Below are 16345 nucleotides of genomic sequence, written 5' to 3' on the forward strand. Positions count from 1 at the left end.
GTGAGTAACTCAAGCGAGTCTCTTGCATCAATTTCCGGCACTGCCGCCGGCACTCTGGACTGGAGCATACGGCTGCATGTATTTCATTGCACTAGCAAGTGTGACCCTGGCCTAAGTAGGCAGCTCAGATTTCTGGACCAAAGACCAAGCTGCAGTTTCAAGAGTATAATCTTACTATTTTTTTTACTTTTTTTCTGGGCCTCCATTTATCAGGCTCTGAGATCTGAAGAATACTCTGTTAAGTGTCAAGTTCCCACCTCTGCACAGGGGGAATCTTGAACCGTCTCTGCTGCAGTCTCCCATTCTTCTCCAGCTGCAGTGGAGTCTGCTCAGCAGAGACGTCAGTCCAGGCATCTTGCTCAGTCTCACTCTGTGCATAGAGTTACTGCTGCTTTTCCAGCTTCTGCCATTAAAGCCAATGCTGGGCAGCGGCGAGCAGACGCTTTTGGGACTAAGTCCTGCTTTTCCCCTTCTGAGCATGCCAAGGTCAAGATCTCCCATTGGAGATCGAAGGTCAAATGCTCAGATACTGCAGCTGATCCAATTGGTCCTCCAGGAAGGTCCTGAAGGTGCTGAACTTCTGTGGCAGCTTTCCATTGGTCCTTTTTGGAAGGTCCTGTACATGCTGCAGCTATATAAGCTTCGCATGACCGCATGGCCATGCGCTAGTGTACATTTGTATACGTGTGTGTGTTGATGACTGCAAGTCGTTCTTTAATATCCCCTCCCTTGTGTATGACTGCTCACGAAAGGTGGATGCTTGCTGTCTAGCGCCTGACTAGCTGTCAACATAAAGACACACGATACAGCGCCTACTGCTGTAGCCGCCAGTGCGGCGCCGTGCGCTTATAGAGCGCTTTCCTATCCCAAGTCTGGGTGGTTAGTGGCGTCCGCCAAAGTGGCACTGCACGCACTCTTGTGCTTTAAGTTTTTCTGTTACTTTGACACCCCAGTTGCGGTGTCGAGCGCAAGTGGTCTGTAAGTACTCTAATCCAGTGTCTTGGGATAGAGTCCTGAGACTCCTTGCTTGCGCTCTTGGTGCGGTACCGCGGCCCTGTGACGCAACAGGGTTTGCTTCCTTCACACAGGGTGAAGTTAACCTGTGTGTGTATCCACATTGTACCGCCATATAGTCCGTCATTACTCAGCAGCAGGTTCTATCTCTGCACAGTGGACCCCGGGCTGCGAACGCACCTTATACCATCTCTCTTATAATTTGGTGTGTTCCGCTAGCCCTAACATTACACTAGCGCCAGGGTCTGGCTAGTAATGACGGACAAACAGCAATCCTTGCTGTACATCCAGCAGCTGGAGGGTAGGTTGGCGGCTCTCGAGCGCACAACCTCAGCTGTGGATGTAACCGCAGTTGCTGTTCAGGCTGTTGCGTGGCTGCAGCAACCTTGTCCACTGCCACCCCTGTTCCGACTCTATCTCGCCTCCCGCTGCCAGAAAAATTTTCTGGTGATAGTAAGTCTTGTAGGGGATTCGTGAGTCAGTGCTCTATACATCTCGAGCTTCTGGCCGCACGTTTCCCCACAGAGCGGGCTAAGGTGGGATTTATTGTGTCTCTCCTGTCGGACAGGGCGTTGGAGTGGGCTACGCCGCTGTGGGAGCGTGGCGATCATGTGGTGCAGAGTGCCTCGTTGTTCCTGAGCACTCTGAAACAGGTCTTTTTAGGACCTCGTGTCACCCATGATACGGCGCTCCAACTGTTGGCATTGACTCAGGGCTCGTCCTTGGTCAGCCATTTTGCCGTCCACTTTCGCACCCTAGCGTCTGAGCTGGAGTGGTCAGATAAAGCCCTTATTCCAATATTTTGGAGGGGGCTGACTGACCATGTGAAGGACGCTCTGGCCACTAGGGAGATTCCCGCTACACTAGAGGAGTTAATAGCAGTGTCCACTCGTATTGACCTCCGTTTTCATGAGCGGAGGTTAGAGCGAGCCCAGTGTAGGCAGAGGTTTCGGCTGGCTCCCACCTTCGCCAAACCTTTGGAATCTCCAGTCCAGGCCTCTGAGTCACATGAAGCCATGGAAGTGTCACGAGCAGGATCTAAGTCCCGGACCGCTCGTGCACTCCAGGTTAGTCATGTTTGCCAGCAGTCAGGACATCTTGCCACCAGATGTTCCCAGCGGTCGAGGAAACGTCAGCGTCTAGTGGTAGTAGGTGGAGGTACACTAGACATGGTGACGTTTGCCTCCAAATTGTCCTTTAAGGGGACAATTACTATAGGTCCATTTTCCCACTCGGTAGAGCTCTGCGTGGATTCTGGGGCGGAGGGCAATTTTATGTCATCTGCCTTCGCCCAACGTCACGCAATTCCCCTGGTAATGTTAACTCAACCACTGACCGTACGAGTGGTAAATGGGTCGACACTGCCCTCACAGATAACACACCAGACCATCCCTTTCACTCTGTCCATGTCGCCATCTCATCAGGAGATTATATCTCTGCTCGTCATTCCTGAGGGAATCGATGAGATCCTGTTAGGGATGCCTTAGCTACGGTACCATTCTCATATTGAGTGGTCCACAGGCAGAATTTTGGGATGGGGTGAATCTTGTGGGGGTAGATGTCAGAGGGAATGTGTTCAGGTTGCTACTACTGTGGTACCCGAAGATCTATCCTCTCTCCCCAAGCAATATTGGCCCTATGCGGACGTGTTCTCCAAAAGAGCTGCAGAGACCCTTCCCCCTCACCGCCCCTATGACTGTCCTATTGACCTCTTGCCTGGTGCTGAGCCTCCCCGGGATCGAGTCTATCCATTATCTCTCCCGGAGACGGAGGCAATGTCACAGTACATCCAGGAAAATCTGGCAAGAGGATTCATTAGGAAGTCAGTGTCACCTGCAGGGGCTGGGTTCTTCTTCATGCAGAAGAAGAATGGAGAACTACGTCCATGCATAGATTACAGGGGTCTTAACGCCATCACCGTTAAGAATAAGTATCCTCTGCCCATGATATCTGAGCTCTTTGATAGGCTTCGGGGAGCAAGGGTATTTACAAAATTAGATCTGCGGGGTGCTTACAACCTGATTCGCATCCGTGAGGGGGACGAATGGAAGACGGCTTTTAATACCAGGGATGGGCACTATGAATATCTGGTGATGCCCTTCGGGCTCTGTAATGCCCCAGCCGTTTTCCAAGACTTTGTGAACGACATCTTCTAGGATATGCTCTCCACCTCAGTCGTAGTCTATCTGGATGATATTCTCATCTACTCTCCAGATATTGACTCCCACCGGAGAGATGTTTGCAGAGTCTTCGACCTCTTGCGGGCAAATTCCCTCTACGCAAAGTTGGAGAAATGTGTGTTTGAGCAGGAATCCTTACCTTTCCTGGGCTACATCATCTCTGCCCAGGGAGTGGCTATGGATCCTGCCAAACTACAGGCTGTGATGGACTGGCAGGAACCCCATTCTCTTAAAGCGGTGCAGCGCTTTATGGGGTTCATTAATTACTATCGCCAGTTCATTCCACACTTCTCAACTATGGTAGCTCCCTTGGTTGCCCTCACCAAGAAGGGAGCAAATCCCAAATTGTGGTCTGAGGAGGTCTCCAAGGCCTTTAACTCCATTAAGTTACACTTCGCTAGCGCTCCCATCCTACATCGCCCCGATGTAGATAAGTCATTTATAATGGAGGTGGATGCCTCATCTGTTGCTGCTGGAGCAGTCCTTTTCCAAAAGGATGCTCAAGGTCGGAAGCATCCTTGCTTCTTCTTTTCTAAGACCTTCTCACCAGCAGAGAGGAATTATTCCATCGGGGACAGGGAGTTGCTAGCCATGAAGTTGGCCTTCTCGGAATGGAGACATCTCTTGGAGGGAGCTCGTTTTCCCTTCCAAGTCTTCACAGATCACAAGAATTTGGTGTACCTGCAGACAGCCCAGCGGTTAAATTCTCGTCAGGCAAGGTGGTCCTTGTTCTTCTCCCGGTTCCATTTCACCCTCCATTTTCTTTCCGGGGAGAAGAACATTCATGCCGACGCTCTCTCTCGCTCCGTTGTATCATCTGAGGAGGAGGAAGAGGAGCCTCGGCTTATTGTCCCCACCGAGAGTCTGAGAACTGTGGCCCCAGTTTCGCTCGAGTCTGTGCCTCCGGGCAAGACTTTTGTACCATCCAATCTGCTTTCGGAGGTTCTCTCTTGGGCTCACTCGTCCAGGGTGGGTGGACATTTTGGGTCCAAAATGACATCTGAGCTACTGGTGAGGACATATTGGTGGCCGCATATGGCTCGCGACGTTGCAGACTATGTTCGGGCGTGTGTCTCTTGCGCCAAAACAAGTCTCCTCGGCAATGGCCAGCTGGGTTGCTTTACCCCCTGCCGGTGGCGGACAGGCCCTGGGAGATGGTCGGGAAGGACTTTGTGGTGGGCTTACCCAAGTCTCGTAACTGCACTATTATATGGGTGATCACCGACCATTTTTCCAAGATGGTGCACTTGGTGCCCCTTCCACGGCTACCTTCGGCACGGGCTCTGGCAGTGTTGTTTATCAAACATATTTTTCGCCTACACGGTATGCCAGACAAAATTGTCAGTGACCGGGGTCCCCAGTTTGCGTCTCGATTCTGGAGAGAGCTTTGTCATCTTCTCAGTATTGAGTTGAATCTTTCCTCGGCTTATCATCCCGAGACGAATGGGTTGGTTGAGAGGGCCAACCAGACCCTGGTCACATATTTATGACATTTTGTTTCTGCCAGGCAGGATGACTGGGCATCCTTGCTACCGTGGGCAGAGTTTGCGCTTAACAACGCTGTAGCCGACTCCACCAGTCAGACTCCATTCCTCCTAAATTACGGCCAGCATCCACGTGTCCCTGTGCCCATGCCTGTGTCTTCCACTGACTCCAGGGTGGCAGACTGGGCTGTGGAGGCACGGGATATTTGGGACCGCACTCAGGATGCCATTCGGGCCTCCAAGGAGAGAATGAGGTCCTCCGCCGATGCTCATCGGCGCCCCGCTCCGACCTTTGCTCCTGGCGACTTGGTGTGGCTCTCCGCCCGTAACATCAGGCTGCGAGTTGAGTCCACTAAGTTTGCACCTCGCTACTTGGGTCCCTTCAAGGTCCTCGAACAGGTTAACCCTGTGGTCTACCATCTGGCCCTTCTTCCACGCCTGGGTATCACCGACACCTTTTATGTGTCCCTCTTGAAACCCGTATACATGTCCCAGTTTTCCGAGTCATCTGCCGGGACATCGGGTTCGTCTACGGACGATTACGAGGTGAACGCTATTTTGGGGTGCAAGGTGGTATGTGGCAAAAAATTCTATTTGGTGGATTGGAAGGGTTATGGCCCAGAGGACAGGTCCTGGGAGCCTGCTGAACACATTCAAGCTCCAGAGCTCATTGCTGCCTTCGAGCGTAGCGAGGTCCAAGGAGGAGGGGGCCCTAGGAGGGGGGATAATGTTAGGTGTCGAGTTCCCACCTCTGCACAGGGGGAATCTCGAACCATCTCTGCTGCGGTCTCCCATTCTTCCAGCCGCAGTGGAGTCTGCTCAGCAGAGACGTCAGTCCAGGCGTCTTGCTCAGTCTCACTCTGTGCATAGAGTTACTGCTGCTTTTCCAGCTTCTGCCATTAAAGCCAATGCTGGGCAGCAGCAAGCAGACGCTTTTGGGACTAAGTCCTGCTTTTCCCCTTCTGAGCATGCCCAGGGCAAGATCTCCCATTGGAGATCGATGGTCACATGCTCAGATACTGCAGCTGATCCAATTGGTCCTCCAGGAAGGTCCTAAAGGTGCTGAACTTCTGTGGCAGCTTTCCATTGGTCCTTTTTGGAAGGTCCTGTACGTGCTTAAGCTATATAAGCTTCGCATGACCGCACGGCCATGCGCTAGTGTACATTTGTATACGTGTGTGTGTTGATGAGTGCAAGTCGTTCTTTAATATCCCCTCCCTTGTGTATGACTGCTCGCGAAAGGTGGATGCTTGCTGTCTAGCGCCCGACTAGCTGTCAACATAAAGACACACGATACAGCGTCTACTGCTGTAGCCGCCAGTGCGGCACCGTGCGCTTATAGAGCGCTTTCCTATCCCAAGTCTGGGTGGTTAGTGGCGTCCGCCAAAGCGGCACAGCACACACTTTTGTGCTTTAAGTTTTTCTGTTACTTTGACACCCCAGTTGCGGTGTCGAGCGCAAGTGGTCTGTAAGTACTCTAATCCAGTGTCTTGGGATAGAGTCCTGAGACTCCTTGCTTGCGCTCTTGGTGCGGTACCTGTTGTGAACTCTGTTTTCAGGCTCCCTCTTGTGGTCACTGGTGACTTTTGCTTTGGGCTCCCCCTGGTGGCTTTGTTTGTTATCCTGCTGGTCTCTGGCTATCAGCTGGTTCATTATCCTCTGGGAGGTTCCTATATAGCTCTGTTTCACTTACACTTGTTGCCGGCTGTCGATGTAATCAGTGCTACTCAGATTCCTTCTGACTACCTTGCTCCCAGTCCATCCAGGACAAGCTAAGTTTTGTTTGCTCATTTTTTGATCAGCAGTGTTTATCATGTTGTCTTGTCCAGCTTGCTAAAATGTGATTCCCTCGCTTGCTGGATGCTCTAGTGGACTGAGTTTCTCCCCACACACCATTAGTTGGTGCATGGGTTCTTGAAATCTCAGGATGGATATTTTGTAAGGGTTTTTTATTGATCGCATAGACCCCTGCTCTATTTTCTGCTTTCTAGTACTAGTGGGCCTCTTTTGCTGAATCTGATTTCATCCCTACGTATGTGCCTTCTTCTTACTTCACCATTAATATTTGTTGGGGGCTTCTATATCTTTGGGGATTATTTCTCTGGAGGCAAGCGAGGTCTCTCTTTCTCTTTAGGGGTAGCTAGTTCCTCAGGCTGGCTCGAGACGTCTAGGAAATTTTTTAGGCACGTTCACCGGCTACCTCTAGTTGTGTTACATAGGTTCAGATTTGCGATCAGTCCAGTTACCATCTCCCTAGAGCTTGTCCTTAGTTTATTCACTTGCTGGTCTATTCGTGATCCTCAGCCACTAAGGATCATAACAGTACAGCCGGCCAGTAAAGTGTTAATTGCATGGCAGAAGCAGGAGAAAAGAAGCCTTGAGAAGTTTTTTGTTTTTTTTTTTGTTGCCGTGTGTCTAGCTGCTGTGGCTAGCTTCTCTCCTCCTCTTAATCTTGGTGTGGCTCTGAGTTCAGCTGCTGACATGGATGTCCAGAGCTTGGCTTCCAGTCTGGATCATCTTGCTGCTAGGGTTCAAAGTATTCAGGATTTTGTTGTTCACAGTCCTATGTCAGAGCCTAGAATACCTATTCCGGAGTTGTTTTCTGGAGATAGATCTAGGTTCCTGAATTTTAAGAACAATTGTAAATTGTTTCTTTCTTTGAAACCTCGTTCCTCTGGTGATTCCGTTCAGCAAGTTAAGATTATTATTTCTTTCTTGCGCGGCGACCCTCAAGATTGGGCCTTCGCATTGGCGCCAGGGGATCCTGCATTGCTTAGTGTAGATGCGTTTTTTCTAGCCCCTGGATTGCTCTATGAGGAACCTAACTTTGAGAACCAGGCTGAAAAAACGTTATTGGCCCTCTCGCAGGGGCAAGATGAAGCAGAGGTGTACTGCCAGAAGTTTCGGAAATGGTCGGTGCTTACTCAGTGGAATGAGTGTGCCCTGGCTGCAAATTTCAGAGAAGGTCTTTCTGAAGCCATTAAGAATGTCATGGTGGGGTTCCCTACGCCTGCAGGTCTGAATGAGTCAATGACTCTGGCCATTCAGATTGATCGGCGTTTGCGGGAGCGCAAACCTGTGCACCATTTGGCGGTGTCTTCTGAACAGACACCTGAATCTATGCAATGTGACAGAATTCTGACCAGAAGTGAACGGCAAAATTATAGACGGCAAAATGGGTTGTGCTTTTACTGTGGTGACTCAGCTCATGTTATCTCAGCATGCTCTAAGCGCAAAAAAAAGGTTGATAAATCTGTCACTATTGGTACTTTACAGCCTAGGTTCATTTTGTCTGTTACCCTGATTTGTTCCCTGTCATCTTACCCGGTTAATGCTTTTGTAGATTCAGGTGCCGCCCTGAGTCTGATGGATTGGTCATTTGCCAGGCGCTGTGGTTTTGATTTGGAGCCTTTAAAATTCCCTATTCCACTAAGGGGAATTGATTCTACACCATTGGCTACGAATAGACCTCAGTACTGGACACAAGTGACCATGTGCATGACTCCTGTTCATCAGGAGGTGATTCGCTTTCTTGTACTGCATAATTTGCATGATGTCGTCGTGTTGGGTCTACCATGGTTGCAGACTCATAATCCAGTTCTGGATTGGAAAGCTATGTCGGTGTCAAGTTGGGGTTGTCAGGGAATTCATGGTGACGCTCCTGTGGTGTCAATTGCTTCGTCCACTCCTTCTGAAGTCCCTACGTTTTTGTCAGACTACCAGGATGTATTTGAGGAGCCCAAACTCAATTCTTTACCTCCTCATAGGGACTGTGATTGTGCTATAAATTTGATTCCTGGTAGTAAGTTTCCTAAGGGACGACTTTTCAATTTATCTGTGCCGGAGCATGCTGCCATGCGGAGTTATATAAAGGAGTCTTTAGAGAAGGGACATATTCGCCCGTCCTCATCCCCTCTTGGTGCAGGATTCTTTTTTGTGGCTAAAAAGGATGGTTCCCTGAGACCCTGTATTGATTATCGCCTTTTGAATAAAATCACGGTCAAATTTCAGTATCCTTTGCCATTGTTAACTGATTTGTTTGCTCGCATTAGGGGTCTAGTTGGTTCACCAAGATAGATCTTCGTGGTGCGTATAACCTTGTGCGTATAAAACAGGGTGATGAATGGAAAACTGCATTTAATACGCCTGAAGGCCATTTTGAGTACTTGGTGATGCCTTTTGGACTTTCTAATGCTCCTTCAGTCTTTCAGTCCTTTATGCATGACATCTTCCGTGAATATCTGGATAAGTTTATGATTGTGTATCTGGATGATATTCTGTTTTTTTCGGATGATTGGGAGTCTCATGTTAAGCAGGTCAGGATGGTCTTTCAGGTCCTGCGTGACAATGCTTTATTTGTGAAGGGCTCAAAATGTCTTTTTGGAGTCCAGAAGATTTCTTTTTTTGGGTTTCATTTTTTCTCCTTCTACTATTGAGATGGACCCAGTCAAGGTTCAGGCTATTCATGACTGGACGCAGCCTACATCTGTTAAGAGTCTTCAGAAGTTCTTGGGTTTTGCTAATTTTTACCGTCGCTTCATAGCTAATTTTTCTGGCGTTGTTAAGCCTTTGACGGATTTGACCAAGAAGGGTTCTGATGTGACTAATTGGTCTTCTGCGGCTGTGGAGGCTTTTCGGGAGCTGAAGCGTCGGTTTTCTTCGGCTCCGGTCTTATGTCAGCCAGATGTCTCACTTCCCTTCCAAGTGGAGGTTGATGCTTCCGAGATTGGAGCAGGGGCTGTTTTGTCGCAGAGAAGCCCCGATGGCTCTGTGATGAAGCCATGTGCTTTCTTTTCAAGAAAGTTTTCGCCTGCCGAGCGGAATTATGATGTCGGTAATCGGGAGCTGTTGGCTATGAAGTGGGCATTTGAGGAGTGGCGACATTGGCTCGAGGGAGCTAAACATCGTGTGGTGGTCTTGACTGATCACAAGAATTTGATTTATCTCGAGTCGGCCAAGCGGCTGAATCCCAGACAGGCTTGTTGGTCATTGTTTTTCTCTCGTTTTGATTTCATGGTCTCGTATCTGCCGGGTTCGAAGAATGTGAAGGCTGATGCTCTTTCTAGGAGTTTTGTGCCTGACTCTCCTGGAGATTCAGAGCCGGCTGGTATCCTTAGAGAAGGGGTGATTTTGTCTGCCATCTCCCCAGATTTGCGACGTGTGCTGCAAGAGTTTCAGGCGGATAGACCTGACCGCTGTCCACCGGAGAGACTGTTTGTCCCGGATAGATGGACCAACAGAGTCATGTCCGAGGTTCATTCTTCGGTGTTGGCGGGCCATCCTGGAATATTTGGTACCAGAGACTTGGTGGCCAGGTCTTTTTGGTGGCCTTCCTTGTCGCGGGATGTGCGTTCCTTTGTGCAGTCTTGTGGAATTTGTGCTCGGGCGAAGCCTTGCTGTTCTCGTGCCAGTGGGTTGCTGTTACCTTTGCCTGTCCCGAAGAGGCCTTGGACGCACATTTCCATGGATTTTATTTCAGATCTCCCTGTCTCTCAGAGAATGTCTGTCATCTGGGTGGTGTGTGATCGTTTTTCTAAGATGGTCCATTTGGTGCCCTTGCCTAAGTTGCCTTCCTCCTCCGAGTTGGTTCCACTGTTTTTTCAAAATGTGGTTCGTTTGCACGGGATTCCTGAGAACATTGTTTCTGACAGAGGATCCCAGTTTGTGTCTAGATTTTGGCGGACCTTTTGTGCTAAGTTGGGCATTGAATTGTCTTTTTCGTCAGCCTTCCATCCTCAGATGAATGGCCAAACCGAGCAAACTAATCAGACCTTGGAGACTTATTTAAGATGTTTTGTTTCTGCTGACCAGGACGACTGGGTTACTTTTTTGCCGTTGGCCGAGTTTGCCCTTAATAATCGGGCTAGTTCTGCTACTTTGGTTTCTCCTTTTTTTTGTAATTCGGGGTTTCATCCTCGTTTTTCCTCGGGTCAGGTGGAGCCTTCTGACTGTCCTGGAGTGGATGTTGTGGTGGATAGGTTGCATCAGATTTGGAATCATGTGGTGGACAATTTAAAGTTGTCACAAGAGAAGGCTCAGCTCTTTGCCAACCGCCGTCGCTGTGTGGGTCCCCGACTTCGCGTTGGGGACTTGGTGTGGTTGTCTTCTCGCTTCGCTCCTATGAAGGTCTCCTCTCCTAAGTTCAAGCCTCGGTTTATCGGTCCTTATAAGATTCTGGAAGTCCTTGGCCCTGTGTCATTCCGTCTGGACCTCCCGGCATCATTTGCTATTCATAATGTGTTCCATCGCTCGTTGTTGCGGAGGTATGTGGTACCTATGGTTCCTCCGGTTGAGCCTCCTGCCCCGGTGCTGATTGAGGGAGAATTGGAATACGTGGTGGAGAAGATCTTGGATTCTCGTGTTTCTAGACGGAGGCTCCAGTATTTGGTCAAGTGGAAGGGCTATGGTCAGGAGGATAATTCTTGGGTTGTCGCCTCTGATGTTCATGCGGCCGATTTGGTTCGTGCCTTCCATGTGGCTCATCCTGATCGCCCTGGGGGTTTTCATGAGGGTTCGGTGACCCCTCCTTAAGGGGGGGTACTGTTGTGAACTCTGTTTTCAGGCTCCCTCTTGTGGTCACTGGTGGTATGGTGTGACTTTTGCTTTGGGCTCCCCCTGGTGGCTTTGTTTGTTATCCTGCTGGTCTCTGGCTATCAGCTGGTTCATTATCCTCTGGGAGGTTCCTATATAGCTCTGTTTCACTTACACTTGTTGCCGGCTGTCGATGTAATCAGTGCTACTCAGATTCCTTCTGACTACCTTGCTCCCAGTCCATCCAGGACAAGCTAAGTTTTGTTTGCTCATTTTTTGATTAGCAGTGTTTATCATGTTGTCTTGTCCAGCTTGCTAAAATGTGATTCCCTCGCTTGCTGGATGTTCTAGTGGACTGAGTTTCTCCCCACACACCATTAGTTGGTGCGTGGGTTCTTGAAATCTCAGGATGGATATTTTGTAAGGGTTTTTTATTGATCGCATAGACCCCTGCTCTATTTTCTGCTTTCTAGTACTAGTGGGCCTCTTTTGCTGAATCTGATTTCATCCCTACGTATGTGCCTTCTTCTTACTTCACCACATATTTGTTGGGGGCTTCTATATCTTTGGGGATTATTTCTCTGGAGGCAAGCGAGGTCTCTCTTTCTCTTTAGGGGTAGCTAGTTCCTCAGGCTGGCTCGAGACGTCTAGGAAATTTTTTAGGCACGTTCACCGGCTACCTCTAGTTGTGTTACATAGGTTCAGATTTGCGACCAGTCCAGTTACCATCTCCCTAGAGCTTGTCCTTAGTTTATTCACTTGCTGGTCTATTCGTGATCCTCAGCCACTAAGGATCATAACAGGTACCGCGGCCCTGTGACGCAACAGGGTTTGCTTCCTTCACACAGGGTGAAGTTAACCCGTGTGTGTATCCACATTGTACCGCCATATAGTCCGTCATTACTCAGCAGCAGGTTCCATCTCTGCACAGTGGACCCCGGGCTCCGAACGCACCTTATACCATCTCTCTTATAATTTGGTGCATTCCGCTAGCCCTAACATACTCGTAGTATAATAAGCGTCTTTTATGTGCAGATTCCATCTATACCAAATTTAATTCTTATCAAGCCAAATCTGATGGCGGATTCGAGTAAATCTACCCAAAATCAATTTCCTGAGATTTGCTAATCATTATTGAGGAGTAGTCAATCAAGCTGGATGGGAAGAGATTGCGTCCAAAGCTTCAAAAAGGTTATGCAGCCATTGTGACGTGCATTTTCAAGGTAAGGATACCAATCTTATTAGGTGTAAAAGATTTATATATTAATATAGACAGTTTATCTTGTGAAGTATACTGCCTCAAATTTAATTTTTCTACATGAGTATACCAGAGGGTGCATCTGTTCCCACTCAAAGAGGAAAGGTCACTATTTTTACCTACTAAATCCACATCATGACAAAGTAGCTGAAGTTCTGAATAAAACATTTTTTATTTTTCATCTTGTTGCAGAGATATTATGTGCTAATTTCCCATTATAATGATGGAGGCATTAGCAGAGATTCCTTTCAGGGGGCATTTACTTATGCTGACCAATCATAAGAATGTAGCATCATGCATGAAAAAAAAAAAAAAAGAAACCAACCCCTGAGAAACTTAGGACTGGCTTTCTCTGTGTCATATGGTAAGACTGATGTATATAGCCAGGTCACACTGATCTCACTGCTGACACCTACATGGATTAAATGTGCAAGGAGGAGAGCAAGTCTGTGTGTCAATATATGCATTGTTCTGCATTTATCCCAAGCATTAACTTCTGATAACTTCCCCTTTCCTATAAAACATGCCACAATTACACCTATCCTGAAGAAGCCATCCCTCGACCTGACCTCTTCATCCAGCTATCGTCCCTTATCACTGCTTCCATTAACCTCCAAACTCCTTGAAAATCACATCCACACTGTACTTTCCTCCTACCTCTCATCTAACTTACTCTTTGTCAACCTTCAATCTGGTTTCCACTCCCACCATTCCTCCGAAACTGCCCTAACCAAAATCATCAATGACTTACTCACTGCTTAAGCTAACAGACGTTTCTCTATATTCCGCCATCTAGATCTGTCCTCTACCTTTGACACAGTTGACCACTCCCTCCTACTACAGATCCTATCTTTCTTTGGAATCACAGACCTTTCCCTCTACTATATCTCCCATTACCTCTCTAACCACACATTTAGAGTCTCCCTCATTACCTCTTCATCACATCCTCTCTCTGCCGAAGTCCCTCTCAGCTCTGTCTTAAGCTCCCCTACTCTTCTCCGTCTACATCTTTGTCCTGGGACTACTCAAAGTCCCATGACTTCAATTACCATCTATATGCTGATGACACTCAGATTTACCTCTCTGACCCAGACATCACCTCTCTGATGGCCAGAATCCCGGAGTGTCTATCAGCCATATCCTTTTTCTCATCTCGCTTCCTAAAGAAAAATGTCGACAAAAGTGAACTCAACATCTTTCCTCCATTTCACCAACCTGATCTATATATCATAGTAAATTATATCACACTTTCCCCTGTACTTGAAGTCGCTGCCTCAGAGTAACCATTGACTCTGCCCTGTCATTCAAACTACACATCCAAGCTCTTACCTCCTCTAGCTCAAAAATGTATTGAGAATCTGTCCTTTCCTCAGCCCTCAATCTACTAAAATAGTAGTGCATGTCCTCATCATCTCCCACCTGGACTACTGCAATATTCTCCTCTGTGGCTTTCCTGCTAACACTCTCACACCTCTCCAGTCTGTCTTTAACTCTGCTGCACAACTAATCCACCTTTTTCCTCATTATTCCTCTGCTTTTCCCATCTGCAAATCCCTTCACTGGCTCCCAATTGCCCAATGTATCCATTTCAAACTTCTAACGCTGACCTACAAAGCCATCCATAATCCGTCTCCCCCATATATCTCTGAACTAATCTGTCGATATCTTCCCACACATAATCTCCTGTCCTCCCAAGACCTACTCCTTTCCTCCACAATCATACGTTCCTCACCCAATCAACTGCAAGACCTCTCCCAAGTATCCCCCATCCTCTGGAACTCTGTGCTCTAACACGTACGATTATCCTCTACATTCGGAACTTTCAAGAGGAACTTGAAAACCCATGTCTTCAGAACAGCTTACAGCCTGCAATGACCCCTCTCCCACCTCACCACTACGAGAGCCTCCACTTCACCAACATTAGAACTGTTGAAACCTGTGATCTTGCTGTAAATTGAAAGTAGGATCCAGCACTAATTAAAAACAGCTGTAGGCTGATTGGAGTTGCTCAGCTACATATGGAGGCAGTGACCACCTACAATACTATAGCATGTGTAATGCCATTCAACTCATATCACCTCCCAATGTGACACAGATCTTACTGTGAAGGAAAAAATGGTGTGCACTCAGGTCATGAAAGAGAGGTGTTGGTGGAAAGGACTATTAAAGTCCCAGAAACAAGAACTATAATTCACCGCATACTCTACTAGATAGTTTGCAAAATTATATAGTAAGTTTATTCAACAAACATATATTCAAAAATAGATGCCACAAAAAATTGGGTTCATGATAAGACAATATGACTGAAATACCCAACGTTTCGACCCTCCCGAGTCTTCGTCATGGGGTTACTTGGTTTCAGACATAAATGTAATGTGAGTCAGAAAGAGGGGATGAGAAACCCCTTTATGAATTCCCCAGATGCTTGGGCATATAGTGGATCCCTATTGTAGGTGGCCGTCTGATTAGTGAAGGACCTGTGATAAGCGGTGAAATGTCCATAATAGACTGGCGCTCCCGCGCCTTGCTGCACGTGCTGTCACAGATCTTACTGTTGACACCTATTGTGATTACAAGTGCAGGTGGAGTAGAGCAGAGTTGTGTATCATTTGTGATGCAGCGGTAGCAACATACACAGTGAAACGTCAGTGACCCAGGCAAGTTCAAACAAAACGTTCCTTTAATGTGTTACTTCGCCCAGCGCATTAGAAATACACAATACACAGCTTTAGTTTGAAGTCCATAAACAGGCCGGACTTCCCTTTGTCCAGTTTCCCTGGGCGACCGCACGCCTGTACCAAGTCTCTGTACTCACGCAGTGCACAGCACGCTTTATCCTCCGGATTGCAGCCGGGTAAAGATAAGACAGCCCAAGACGTAGGGTGTCAGTCTCTCTGGTTCCTCTTGCCCCTGTGTTGCTTCATACAGGGAGTGCTCTACAGACAACTGCTCTGTCTGCTTCCAACAACAACACTGACACACCTCCCCCTCTAGTACAGGGCTTTTAATCAGTCACTGCTTCACTATTCTAATTACAGCTACACCTGTGTCTGCAGTACGCCCTCATGGCCTCACTATGCCTCCATGCGCATTCTGGAGAGCACAAACAGCGCACCCTAGCTGTAATAGGGGTCACTGCCTCACACATTACATTCATGGATCTGTGTTGCCTGGTTAGACAAATCAGTTTTAGCATATTAAACAGTGAAAGCCAGTTGTAAGCCTCCTAGGATGCTTTTCTTTGTTCTCCTGCATGACGCTGCCTGCTTATGGTTGATCAACATCATTGAGGTCAAAAGGTATATACCCCAAGAGATGGGCAGTTAACATATGAAATCTACAAGCTGATATCTCCAGAATGGAGATGAGAAATAAAAAAAAATATCTTTTATTCAGATCTTCAGCCACTTTATCGTGTGGCCAGTTTTGCATTTTTAAAAAAGCCTGAAAGGTCTGATCAAATATTCCAAAATTATCAGCTGGTATGATAGCGTCAAAACTAAATAACAGTATGGTAAAAGAAGGGTTAGGTAAAGAGAGGGAAAAGATGCAAGAAGGCTTAACTTTCTAAGCTACTTTCTAATAAAATATCATAATCTTACTTTTACTAAACTCACTAACTGCCGGCGAAGGGTGTAGCCATGTGGGCTCCTTTCCAAAATGTCATCCCATAATCCCTGCAATTTCAATAATGTAATTTATATAAGAGAGAATTCACCACACAGAAACAATTATAATTACCTTTGACATTTGCAATGATGGAAGTCCAATTGACTGCTGGAGGGCTTGTATCCTATTATTATACCTCGACCAACTCTGAATTAACTTAATTTCATCCATCTATAAAAAATATATTAAACTTAGTACACTTTGTCATA

General features: G+C 47.5%; 1 protein-coding gene across 4 annotated transcripts in view; it reads right to left on the reverse strand.

Annotated features, from left to right (window-relative positions):
* The window catches only part of LOC143793116 (uncharacterized), a 189694-nt gene that overhangs the window by 25002 nt on the left and 148347 nt on the right, over positions 1-16345 (reverse strand). For all 4 annotated transcript variants that reach the window (XM_077279776.1, XM_077279775.1, XM_077279774.1 and 1 more), the window contains exon 2: positions 16209-16307. In XM_077279776.1, the coding sequence (XP_077135891.1) occupies positions 16209-16307 (99 nt within the window). The remainder of the gene's footprint in view (positions 1-16208; positions 16308-16345) is intronic.

The sequence above is a fragment of the Ranitomeya variabilis genome, chromosome 1, assembly GCF_051348905.1.
Source record: "Ranitomeya variabilis isolate aRanVar5 chromosome 1, aRanVar5.hap1, whole genome shotgun sequence".
NCBI classification, from domain to species: domain Eukaryota; kingdom Metazoa; phylum Chordata; class Amphibia; order Anura; family Dendrobatidae; genus Ranitomeya; species Ranitomeya variabilis.